This window comes from Spermophilus citellus (assembly GCF_964194105.1).
Source record: "Spermophilus citellus genome assembly, chromosome: 5".
In the NCBI taxonomy this organism is placed as follows: domain Eukaryota; kingdom Metazoa; phylum Chordata; class Mammalia; order Rodentia; family Sciuridae; genus Spermophilus; species Spermophilus citellus.
This window is the reverse complement of record NC_138186.1, coordinates 116,785,488-116,798,745: the sequence shown is the minus strand read 5'-3', so window position 1 is coordinate 116,798,745 and position 13,258 is coordinate 116,785,488. Positions and strand designations below refer to the sequence as shown.

The 13,258-nt window shown below is 38.8% G+C and overlaps 1 protein-coding gene across 1 annotated transcript in view; it reads right to left on the bottom strand.

Moving 5' to 3' along the window:
- The window catches only part of CEP57L1 (centrosomal protein 57 like 1), a 237,698-nt gene that overhangs the window by 130,342 nt on the left and 94,098 nt on the right, over positions 1-13,258 (bottom strand). The window contains exons 2-7 of the mRNA XM_081294808.1: positions 11,558-11,722; positions 7,823-7,895; positions 7,477-7,587; positions 2,445-2,558; positions 1,392-1,586; positions 106-259 (exon numbers count right to left, since the gene is read on the bottom strand). Of these exons, the coding sequence (XP_081150934.1) occupies positions 106-259; positions 1,392-1,586; positions 2,445-2,558; positions 7,477-7,587; positions 7,823-7,895; positions 11,558-11,722 (812 nt within the window). The remainder of the gene's footprint in view (positions 1-105; positions 260-1,391; positions 1,587-2,444; positions 2,559-7,476; positions 7,588-7,822; positions 7,896-11,557; positions 11,723-13,258) is intronic.

The window sequence follows — 13,258 nt, the reverse complement described above, 5'->3', positions numbered from 1 at the left end:
ACATAGAAAAATGTTTGCAAGATCATGGTACAAAATAGCACATGCCCCCAAACACAATCTTCTTTTCTCCACATAACCCTAGGGGGAAGAAGACTAATTTCTTACCTGAAATGCTAGTATCCACCAGGCCAGAAGATGCAGGACCCTGGATGTTGGGATCCATATCATTGACACAGACCTTGTCATTTTCCTGACCAGCCTCGGGGTCTTGGTTGTCAGCTGGACTCAGCATGTTGGAGATGGGCAAATACTGGAGGGCCTACAGAGGGGTACAACCATAAGCCACACATCAACCTGATTCTCAGGGAAGCTTCCAGACTCAGGTTCAGAGCAGCACTTTGCTTTGATAGGAAAGGGGGGAGCTAGAGATGGGACCTTAGGAATCTGCTAATGATGAGGAACTAAATTTGAAAATGGGAAACCAGTATTGTTACCAACTCTGGGTGACCTTAACCTCCAGCCAGTTCTACACCAATCACACAACCAAAACAGACAAAGCCCTGCGAGGTACTAATGATATAAAGAGAGACAAGGGCTGGGGATGTAGCTGAGTTGGTAAAGTGCTTGCCTCACATGCATAAGGCCCTGGGTTCAATCCCCAGCGCCACAAAAATAAAGAAATAAATAAAAAGAAACAAGGTGGTTCCCCACCTTGGAATTCATGTTTTGGTGGAGGACCTAAATGGATGAGCAGATATTTATACCACCATGTGAGTGGGGAGAGGTATTAGAGGTGTAGCCCACAGTGACTAGACGTGAAAAAGAAGTCAAGTCAGGTGATGGCCAGGTTTCTGGTTTGAACTCAGTGGTGTCACTGAGATAAGGAGGAAAAGAGTAAGAAAAGATTTAGGTAACCAAAAAATAATCTTTCTAAAATGGAAATGTAATCATGTAACTCCTTTGTGACCCTCCAGCCTGAGTTAGGTCCTCTCCTCTGTGCCTTTACCTTATACTTGCTTAGTTTACTTTGTCTTACACCACTGTATTTCAGTAAACGTTTACTTGCCCTGCCTGCCTGGGACCTCATTACCTTTCAGCAAAGACCACATTTTGCTGTGTGGCCTAGGACAAGTAGCTGTCAGAACCTCATTAAACATTGCTGACTAACAAAGTGGACTCCGGTTGAACAGAAAACAGGATGAAAACAGGAAGTTACAGAGTGAATGGGAAACAGTACATCTGAGCCATCTTTGAAAGAGCTGAATCAATGCAGTGATTTCAACGGAGCAAGTTTTTCAAAAAATTCCAGTGACTCATTGCTTTCCTGTCCTTTTTAGAGCAGGTAGAGTACAGAAACCCTGACAAGGCAACGCTAGGTGACAGATGCGAGAAAACAGCATGGTGGCCATTCGTGGGAGTGCACCACAGAGTCACGTGAGCATCTGACATACCTGCAGATAGTGGTGAACAGTCCTGAAAGAGTGTAGGTGACACACTAACCACCTTGTGTAAATTGTCACATCTTCCAGCATCACTAAGTTAGGAGGATTCTTTTTTCCCATAAGGAAGTTTTCTCGAGCAATGGATAATCTTTCAGCTCTCTGGACAGCATCACTGTATTCCTGCATAATGTAGCCAACTCGTTTCTGTTTAAGAGAGATAGGAAGACAGAGCTTGGCATTGGCAAGCCTTATTCTCTGTGCCATTGGCTTCCAAGCATAGGGGAATGATGTCTGGGGGCCAAATAAAGTGTGAATCCCAAAGTTCCACTATATTCTGAATTTGACTGATAAAGGCAGTGTTCATATTCTTAATTAGGACTTTGAAGGAGAAAGACTGCAGTCAGTGCATGAGGAGATTTAGTTACTGGACTCAGCTTTTGAGCTGTCACCTACAGCAGCGGAAGCCAAGTCTAGAGAGAAACACACATATTCTATCATATAAAACTTTCTTCATATCTCATTCTTAAAAATAGGAACCATTATCTTCTGCCACTATCAGAACAGGCCAGAAGATGCACCAATCGATTCCTTTCCTATCTTTATCAGTGATTTAAAAACATGCACAAGCTCACTGACCATTATTTTTATCATAAAAAAATAGCCTACAGAAGTTAGCGAATCCCCCAAAAAACAAATGCCGAATGCTTTCTCTGATATAAGGAGGCTGACTCATAGTGGGGTAGGGAAGGGGAACATGGGAAGAATAGATAAATTCTAGATAGGGAAGAGAGGAGTGAGAGAAAGGGAGGAGGCAGGGGATTAGCAAGGATGGTGGAATGTGATGGACATCATGATCCAAAGTGCATGTATAAAGACACAAATTGGGTGTCAACCTACTTTATATACAAACAGAGATATGAAAGATTGTGGTATATATGTATAAGAAGAATTGTAATGCATTCCGCTGTCGTGTATTGAATGAATATATATATATATATATATATATATATATATATATATATGAAAAAAAATAGCCCACAGGTACTGTTCATGGTTTCCTACCTTGTAAAGAGGATAAAGTTGCTCCATGGTCTTACTGTGCTGGCAAAACCTCTTCCACCTAACCATGTGTAAATATTTACACTGGGCCAACTGGGTAATTCTCTCTGTGTAATACTTTAACCAAAAAGAAAAAAAAAGCACTTAGCAGAACACTATTGTAATAGGAAGAATGACTTAATTCTTAAGAACACAAATTTAAAAAGTTGGGAAAGAAAGTACACAAATAATAGGTAAATCAAACGCTGATTGTTTTAGAAAAATGTACTTTTCTACATGAAGACCATAAAATTAAGAAGTCTGGCTTATGATACCATTCAAACTTAAATAAAACATGTAGAGACTTCTAAATTTTCCTGATATGTTGCCAAGTGAATAGTTTATAAGCTCATTTATAAATTATAGAACAATCTTAGCAGTGATATTAAGGTCTATCAAATTATCCAATGTAGGCTTTAATTTTCTATTAAGAACTGAAATTATGATTCAAAATGCAAAGTACAATACAGGTAATATTAAAGCTTTTAACCTCAGATCAGAAGTTTTATTTACACTTAAAAATATTCAATAAGGGCTGGGATCATGGCTCAGTGGCAAAGCGCTTGCCTAGCATGTGTGAGGCACTGGGTTCGATCTTCAGTAACACATAAAAATAAAATAAAGGTATTTTGTCTATCTACAACTAAAAAATAAAATAGTTAGGGGCTAGGATTGTGGCCAGCAGTAGAGAGCTTGCCTAGCATGTGCGAAACACTGGGTTCGATCCTCAGCACCACATAAAAATAAATAAAATAACGGTATGTGTCCAACTACAACTAAAACAATATTTTTAAAAAGTAGTTAAATAAGCCAGGCATTGTAGCACATGCCTATAATCCCAGCAACTCAGGAGGCTGAGGCGGGAGGATAACAAGTTTGAGGCCAGCCTCAGCAACTTAGGGAGACCCTTTTTCAAAATAAAAAGGGCTGAGGATGTAGCTCAGTGGTAAAGTACCTCTGGGTTCAATCATCAATCCTCATACTGAAAAAAAAAAAAGATTAAATAATCTTTTGAAAATGTTTTATTTCTAATAATAAAAATAATTCTGGCTATGATAGAATAACTGGGACTAGCTCTATCATGTCCTTCCATCATAAACAAGTAGAAAATTGGAAAAAATAGGGGCTGGGATTGTGGCTCAGTGGTAGAGCGCTCATTTAGCACATGCAAGGCCCTGGGTTCAATCCTCAACACCACATAAAAATAAATAAATAAAATAAAGGTATTGTTTCTAACCACTTCCAAAAAATAAAAAAAAAAAAATGTTAAAATAAAAAAAGAAAATTGGAAAAAATATACAAGTCAATTGTTTTCTGACCATGAATAGAACTGTAACACCTTCAAGAAGGAAACAAATAATGTCAGACTCCTGTCACCCTGCAGTTTCTGAGACATTGAAAGGAACAGGGAATCCCAAGCAGAGTAAGTATTCTCTCTGAGTTAAGAAGGGAGAAAGTGAAATTTGTAAGTGGAGTCAGGAGTTTGCAGAGTGGAATACTAGAGAGGGGAAACTAGGTAGAGAAAGGACTCCAGAAATCCGCAGCGATCCCTTGAAGTCTGTGGCTGAATATCTAGCCAGGGGTGTAGAGGGTGAAACTCCACATTGCTGCACCAAGGAGAACTGACTGGGTGTTGTAAACTGAACAGATGTTCAAGATCCACCCAGCCAGAGCAAAGGAGCTTCATTGGGTACCGGATCTTCACTGGAACCCAGGACATTCAGAGGACACAACAGGGGCTTCAGTAATAAGGACAAACTATGACTATAGTAAAGTTATTCTAAACCCACTCTAACAAACTTAAAAGCAAAGCTCAAAAGGATTAAACTGATATGTAACTTAAAAGTCTGCTGGAATAAATTCCAACACTCACTCTAAGGAAAATACAAACTCTGGCATCCAGGAATGAAAAGTTGACAATTTTCAGCAATCAAAATTTATTAGAGGGCTGGGATTGTGGCTCAGTGGTAGAGCGCTCACCTAGCATGTGCGGGGCCCTGGGTTTGATCCTCAGCACCATATAAAATAAATATGTAAAACAAAGATTGTGTCCAACTACAACTAAAAAATAAATATTAAAAAAAATTATTAGAGGGCTGGGGTTGTAGCTCAGTGATAGAGCGCTTGTCTTGCATGCGTGAGGCCCTGGGTTCGATCTTTAGCACCACATTAAAAAAATAATAATAAAAATAAAGATATTATGTCCATCTAAAACTAAAAATAAAATTTAAAAAAGTTATTAGATATGTAAAGTAGCAGGAAAACATGATCCTTAAGCAGAAGAAAATTAGTGATGAGAAACAGACCCAGAAAAGACAAAGGTGATTAAATTAACAAGCAAGCACATTGTTTTCTTTTCTTTCCTTTTTAATTCCCCACTGCTCTAGGACTGAACCCAGGGTCAGTGAATCACATCCCCATTCCTTTTGTATTCTTCATTTAACTGACCTCAAAACTCGTGATCTTCCTGCCTCAGCCTCCCCAGTGGATGGGACTATAGGCATGCACCACGATGTCCAGTTCAAACAAGAACTTTTAAAGAACTTAATATAAATATGTTCAGCATGATCGAAGATTGAAAGGAAAATGTGAACATAATAAAGAAAGAGATGGCAAATGTTAAAAAGAATCAATTGGAACTTCTGTAAATGAAAAACAAAGTATCTAAAATGAAAAATTGAGTGGATAGTATTAAAAGCAGATCAGATGTTACATAATAAAAGTTGGTGATCTTGAACTGGGGATGTGGCTCAGTGGCAGAGTGTTTGCAAGGCACATGCCAAGCCCTGTAATCAATCCCTAGTACTGAAAAAAAAAAAAAAAGTTGGTGAACTTGAAGACACAGCAATAGGAAATGTATAAAATGAAACACTAAGGGGGAAAAAAAGACTAAAAAATTTAACATAGTCTCAGTGATCTATGGAACAATATGAAGTGGTTTAACAGAGTATAATTGCAGTGCCACAAAGTGGTTGCAGACAGACAATATATGTGAAGAAATAATGAATGAAATATAGTTGATTACTACTTGCAACAGTTTTCCCAAACTCATGAAAACAATAAACCCACAATCTAAGGAGTTAAACTAACTACAAGTAAGAGAAATAATACACTTTATAATAAAATAGCTAAAGATCATTAAGAGAAAATCTTAAAAGCAGCCAGAGGACAAAAAGATGCATTATGTTCTGAAATAAAAATTATGCAAAACAAAAGTAAAGAAGAGAAAAAAATCAACCTAGGATTCTATATTGAACAAAAATATCTTTCTAAAATGAAAGGAAATACTCAATGGTAGAGCACATGCCTGACATGTGAAAGGTCTTGGGTTCAAATCCCCAGTATCACACGCACATGCACACACACACACACACACACAAAAAAAAAAACATAAAGAAATAAATAAAAGAATAATTTTTTGCAAAACAACAGACTGTGAGAATTTGTCCATAGGAAACCTGCACTAAAGAAATGTTAAAGGATTTTCTTTAAACAGAAGGCAAATGATATATGGAGATTTATAGTGTACTAGAGTTTCTCAACCTTAGCTCTATTGACATTTGGGACTGGATAATTCTTTGCTGTGGGAGGCTGCTCTGGGCATGGCAGAATGTGTAAAAACACCCAGGGCAAAGTATCTCCAGACATTGACAAATGTCTCAAAGTGAACAAAATGTCTATTATCTTACCCTCTTCATCAGCTCTCTTCATGGAGACCAACTGATACATACAAGGGAATTAAGAATGCAAGAAGTGGTAGGTAAAAATAATCCTAAGTAAACAACAGCAGTACGACTTGCAAATAGAATTTCAGTATCTTTTGTTTCTTTGTGGTTAACTTAATTGCTAACTAGTTGCTAAAGAACTTATTTGTGGCTGGTACACTGTCTCACACCTGTAATTCCAGCTACTTGGGAGGGTGAGGTGGAAGAATCTCAAGTTCAAAGCCAGTCTCAGCAATTTAGCAAGACCCTGACTCAAAATACAAAATACAAAAAACTGAGGCTGGGTGCAGTGGCACATGCTTATAATCCCAGCAACCTGGGAGGTTAAATCAGAAAGATCACAAGTTTGAGGCCAGCCTCAGCAACTTAGTGAGCTCCTGTTTCAAAACAAAAATAAAAAGGACTGGAAACATAGCTCAGTGATAAAGGACCCGTCAGTTCAATCCCAGCACAGAAAAAAAAAATTGTCTTGGGCCTGAAAATATTGCTCAGTAATAGAATGCTTGCCTAGTATGTGCAAAGCCCTGGGTTTGATCCTCAATATCATTTAAAAAAAAGAACTTATTCATAAGCATAGGGGATTTAACTCACAACACGTGAGTAAAGAATGAAGAATTTTAAAAATTAAAAATTATAAATGCTTAGTATAAAAACATAGTGATTGTTAACTTTCTGGTCTGTATCCACCCAGTGATTCTTCATCCAAACATAGTGATTGTTAACTTTCTGGTCTGTATCCACCCAGTGATTCTTCTATACATGATTTGACTGCTATTATCACATACACCTTTATTGATATTATATTAACAATAATTCCTTAGGCTAAAAAAAGGTAAATAGTAGAACAATATTCTAATAAGTACCATACTGCTTTTCTAAGCTCTTTTTCATCCTGGTAGGTAGATATTTAGGTGATTCCAAATTGTTTTACTTTTATTACAATGTTGTAAGAATAATCTTATGGAAAAAAATTTTTTCCATTTTAAGTTATTTTCTTAAGAAAAATTTCTGGAAATGTTTTTCCTAGATTAGCCAACAGTTTCTGGAAGGCTGAAACTGTCTCAATGTTGCATTGCCCCATATAAGCACAGGAAATGTTTAGTAGGAACTTACAGTGTGCCTAAACTGAACTGCAGTGTGGTATAACTGCACTCACACTAACCAAGTTCCGCAAACTACACATGTGTAGGAAAACCTACCAGAAATCTGGCTTTGTTCATAAATTTCTACTAAATTCCAGCTGTGTTTTTGAATTGCAAAGGGACCCTTACCTGCAGCAGAAGCAAAGGCAAATTTTCAGGTGTGTACTCTCTTCTTAGGCAGCTCTCTAGCTCTCTCTGCAGGACATCTGCCTGAATAACAAGGGGCTTCGGCTCAGCCACCTAAATCCAAAAACTAATTTTAATATCCCAAATGAAGAACTGTAAAATTTCAAATCTCCAAGAAAACAACGGCCTGATTTTATTTAGCAGGATATTTTGTTGGGATGTTTTGTTATCGTACACAGTGTCAATAACATCAGCTGTTTGATTGCAAAAATAAACTTTCCTTGCTAAATTTCCAAGTTAGCAAAATCAAATTTATTGTTGTATTGAAAAGGTCCACCATTACCCTCACCTGTAAGGTTTTCTTAAGTGCCAGTTCCCTTTCTCTTCTAAAGTAAGAGATGTCCTTTGGTATTTGAACAGAGCTGCAGAAAGATTTATGCAACAGAGCTGTAATCACAGAAGCTGTAATCAGATTATAACTAGGCCTTGATTAATCTGTAACTCTTCACAACGGCTCATTCTCAAATAAGTACATCATATTATAGTAGATTATGGAGGGCATGTACAGGCCACATTCTTGTGTCTTAGAATCTTTCTCTCACAGACCTGATATTGGCTAACCCTTTCCCCAGGGTAATTTCTCTCTCCTTTCCCCGCACACAAACATGGTCTGTCCTTCTATTCATAATTTGCCTCACTATTTCCTACTCCAGAGTCCAGAGAGGGACATATGGTAAGAATTTTTATTTCCCCTGCCTTTATTCCTCCAGGAATCTCTCTAACAAGCAATGAGCTTTACCAAATCTCCCTCTTGCCCTAGTTGACACATAGCACTGGTATCTTGTAAAATTTTTTAAATGTTTTTTACTTTTGTGTTCTTGCTGAATTACCTGAGGGTGAGGGTGACCTTAAATACCAAACAGGAAACACTCTAAGAATTATTGTATCCAAGTTTTCTGCCTCAGGAAGACTATTGATCTGTAGGATAAGCAGACTTAGAAGAAATGCCTGCTGGTGCAACCTGATGGACCTTGGTCAAGCCCCGCCTTGATGAGCTGTTCTCATCACTGACTCTCATGCAGGCAGCATAAGCTGCAGGTCCAGGTAAGCAGGTGGGGTCTGGTCAGCAAGAGCAGGGCTCTCCCTATCGGGTTTAAGATGCATCCCAAGGCTTAGCAACATCGAAACACCAGGGGACAGTAACCCTGATGCAGATGCCACTTTCTCAAGATGGGATGTTGTAGACATTGGCAAAGGAGCCACAGCAGGTAGTTCTGGGACACATGAAATGACCTAGAAATTTTGAGGGAGGTAGAAGCAGTGAAATTTAGGTTCCTATTCTTCATACGATTCTACTTGTCCTCACAGATAAGTTGTTTGTTTTTCCAGCACTGGGGATTCAACTCAAGGGTGCTCTAGCACTGAGCTACATCCCCAGAATTTTTATTTATTGTTATTATTACTTTTAAAATTTTGAAACAGAATCTCGCTAAATTGCTGAGGCTGTCTTCAAACTTGCAATCCTCCTGCCTCAGCCTCCCAACCTACTGGAATTTCAGGTGTGGCCCATCAGCCCGGGTCCCACAGACAAGTTTTTAAACTTCATGTTAGTTTGTACACTTGCCAGCAAGTGGTTCTGTGAAAAGAACAGGAGGTTGACAGGAGATTGGTCAACCGCATGAACCTAAGCAACTCATTTAGACACTTTGTGTCAAATTTCTCCCTCTGAAGCTGAGAGCATTGCCTCCCTAACTTTCTCCTGGTACCTTGGCTTTGATGGGAAAAGAAAGAAGCAAACTCTGAAAGGGGCTTGAGAGTAAATATGTTAACAAATCAAAGGTGTAACTTGCATCTTGGCCACAGCCTCAAGGAGGTGGAGAGGCAGTGGCCAACCAGAAAGGAGATGGGCTACTGGAAAGAAAAAACAGAAGAAAACTTTCTGGCCCTCTTGGCTCCTCATTTTTGGCAAACTGGGAGACTGGGCAGGGTCCCAGGCTTGGCTGCCCAACCCTCTCACTCAGATCACATCGTTCCTCTCAGTAAACCTCAAAGTGCCTGGGAGTGACCTAAAAGCAGCTAGTGATCCTAAGTGATGTGTACACTGACTCACAAATAGAGATTCACACCTTCTTTCATCAAACGTTGTCCATTTACCATACAGCCATAAACTTATTCAATCAGCAAGCACATAAGAAACACAACCATTGCAAAGTCCAGGGCTTATGAGTTGAAATGAGGAAAAGAATGGGGGTGGGGGAGGAAGGGGAAGGTGGAGAAAAAGAAAGAAAGATGATTTTTTTTTTCACTGCCCTGGGAATAGTTATTGGGAGTGGATATTTCCATTTTCCTTGGACTCCGGAACATAGCACAGCACCTGGCAAAGAGCACCTAGAGAAGGTGCTCAGTCTTTGCTGGAATTAAGTTAGATTCTCACTAACAATCCTGGGTAGTTTGGGGGAGTAGAGAAATATGGGTACCCAGGATTTCTCATTGAAACTGAGGAGGAAAAGGCTTTGCTGCTGATTATGCTTCACTAAAGCTCAGGAGACTGGTTTTTGAGGGAACAGGTTTTACTGAAAGCCGATGAGAAGAGAGAAGACTTTCTTTCTCATAGAGGGTGTGGAAAGCTCTTATAAGAGAGAGACATAGAGGGATGGAAGCCAGGGAATATAATCTGTAGATTTAGCTTGGCTGTGTCTATCTAGCCAGAGAGTCTTGGTCTAATTTCCTTGGTGACTGTCCCCAGCATGAGAAAGTTTTCCGGTCTCTGTAGGAGGACGTTCAGGAGCTATTTCATCTTCAGTGTGCCCTAAAAGGGCTTTCCCAAAGCCTTTACACTTGCCTAACTCTCTTGACATGTAAGTTGTAATAATACCAACATTTTATTTTTGCATATAAAAAACTTGTTTTTTTTTTCTAGTTGTCAAAATGCTTTAACATGCATTATGTCATTTGATCCTCACAACCTAATAAAGGAGGAAAGGTACACTTTTTAAAAATATATGTTTTTAGTCTTTGATGGATCTTTATTTATTTATTTTTTTTTTTATTTATATGCAGTGCTGAAATCGAACCCTATGCCTCATACATGCTAGGCAAGTGCTCTACCACTGAGCCACAACCCCAGCCCTGGGTACATATTTTTTCTTTTATTTCATTTTTCAAATAAATAAACCAAATTTGAGAGAAATTGTGACTTACATGGGTCACAATCTTTCCATTTCCTCTTAACAACTGCAATAGCTTTAAAGACCTATCACAACACATACCAAGTAATAGTTCTTCAGAATCATCTTTCGAATGAAGCACTAATTCACCTGGTTACTGTCTCTTCCAATCTCCTCTCCATATTGCTCACCATCCACCTTGTGCTTACTCTAACCAATAGAGTTTTCATGTTGTTCCTTTTGATGAATTATAACAGAAACAAAAAAAATGTGAAGATCCAGGGCCCATGAGACTCTCCACTTAGGGACTGATCTGGCTACCCTGTTTAAAAGAATTTGATAGCTCTCACTGGCAACATTTACCCTATAAAAGAATGCCTAATCCAACAGCATTTTGTAGAATTCATTATGAAATATTTAGCATTATTTCAGGTTTTAAATTTCTCATCAAAATCAAGATCAAACTCAGTTAAAATGTTATAAGATGAAATCTCTTTATGGAGTATGATTTCTACAATAGCTTCTGGAACTTTAGGATGGTAGTGTTTGTGAACATGTAGGAACATTTCCCCACTTTCTTCAGTGAGACATGGATTGTTCCAACCTGTCTTAACAAATCTAGAATGTAGGAAAACTTTAGGGGGAGCAGTAGGTTAGAAATGGGCAATTGGTCTATGTCTCTACCACCCTGAATGCTCATGAGCCTGCCTGAGCTCAAAAGCTATGCAGGTCTGAGCCTGGTTAGTATTTGGGTGAAAGAAAGGGGTGCAGAAACTTCTGCTGCACGTCATTTGTCTATCATGTCCATTGTCCAGGTTAAAAAAAAAAAAAAAGAGCGGGGAGGACTGATGGAGATTATGGGGTAAGAGCGGGAGGTAAAGCCCTGAGGACCACACTTTCTCACTCCTACTATTTACCTGTAAGCTCGATGAGCTGCTCCCTGAAGGATCTCTTGTTCTTCTATTTCAGACTTCAGTTCACTCAATTGCACCGCCAGTTCCTTCTCCAATAGCTGGGTCCTCTCTGTGGAAGTGATCTTATAAATTTCATCCATGTTTTGCATTTGCTCTTTTTCCGTATCCCTGAAAAAGGAGGCATAAAGCTTGTGGCTGACTTCCCCAGCAACCATTATCCAGCCTATGGGACTTTATCTGTCTCCAAGAAATAATGTCAACTTCATTAAAAAAACATGCTTTTGCAATTTGAAGGAACATTCGGGTTAGACTGTTGTTATTTATAATTTATTACCATTATGTAAATAGTAGAGAAAAAGTAGGTTAGACTCTCCACTCACCAAAATCACCTGCTTAAAATTGGCAACTGTTAGGAGAAAACATAGGGTCAACACTCCATAAGATTGGTTGCAGGCACTGACTTCTTCAACAAGATCCCTAAAGCTCAAGAAATAAAACACGAATCAATAAGGGAGATGCTACCAAATTAAAAAGTTTCTGCACAGCAAAGGAAGTGATTGAGAGCATTGGTACTACCAGTGATGAGAACCAATCAGGGCCAAGTTCCATTTCCCCAGATGTGACAATGGAACACTGGAGACTCCGAGATAAGCATAGAAGGCAAGTTTTATTTAAAGGATAGAACAGAGACAGACTTCTCCCCAGAGAAGGGGGTCCAGAGTTGGTATCCAAAGATGGATACCAGCTTTTATACATTTTAGATTTTCTTTGTTCTCATGCCCTTTTACCCCTTATCTTGCTTTTCTCTTCTCCCATCTTGCTTACGTGACCAGTGGTCAGGAGATGAGCAAAAAGGTGAGAAGGAAGCCCTCCAGGTGTAACTTTCTACATCTGCTCAAACAGGCAGCCCTGGAGATGCTTGTTAATAGCTCTTTGGGAGGAAATGTTCCCCACAGGCAGGTCACCTTGGTAATGGGTGGAGGGGGAAGGGCTTTGGAAATGTCAGCTTTGGATTTTCTTTTCTTTCCTTTCCAACCAGCCCCCATCTTCCCCATCCAACCCAACTGTTTATTAACTATATTGATGGCCATTTGTTCCCCAGCTTCAGCATGAAGAGAGAACCTACAAAATAGAAGAAAATTTTTTTTACCAGTTACTGCTCTGACAGGGGATTAATATCCAGAATATACAGAGAACTCAAAAAACTTAATACTGATAAATGGTTGGAAATGGAGAACATCATGCTAAATAAAATAAGCAGATTCAAAAAATCAAGGGTCGAATGTTTTCCCTCCCGTGGAAGCTAGAGCAAAATAAGGGAAAAAAGAGCAGGGATCAGATGTCATGAAGATATAGGGAAGATCAACGGAGTGGAAAAAGGAAATTGAGAGGGAGGAAGGATAGGAAAGAGGAGGAAATGCAATTGAATTTAATAAAATCGCATTGTGTGCATATATAAAGATATCACAGGGAATTCCACCTTTATGTATATACTGTAAATAGTAGGAAAAAAGTAGGTTAGACTCTCCACTCACCAAGATTACCCTCTAAAAATTGGCAACTGTTAGAAGAAAATATAGGGTCAACACTCCATAAGATTGGTTGCAGGCACTGACTTCTTAAACAAGAACCCTAAAGCTCAAGAAATAAAACAAGAATCAATCAGGGAGATGCTACCAAATTAAAAATAAATAAATGAGTGAA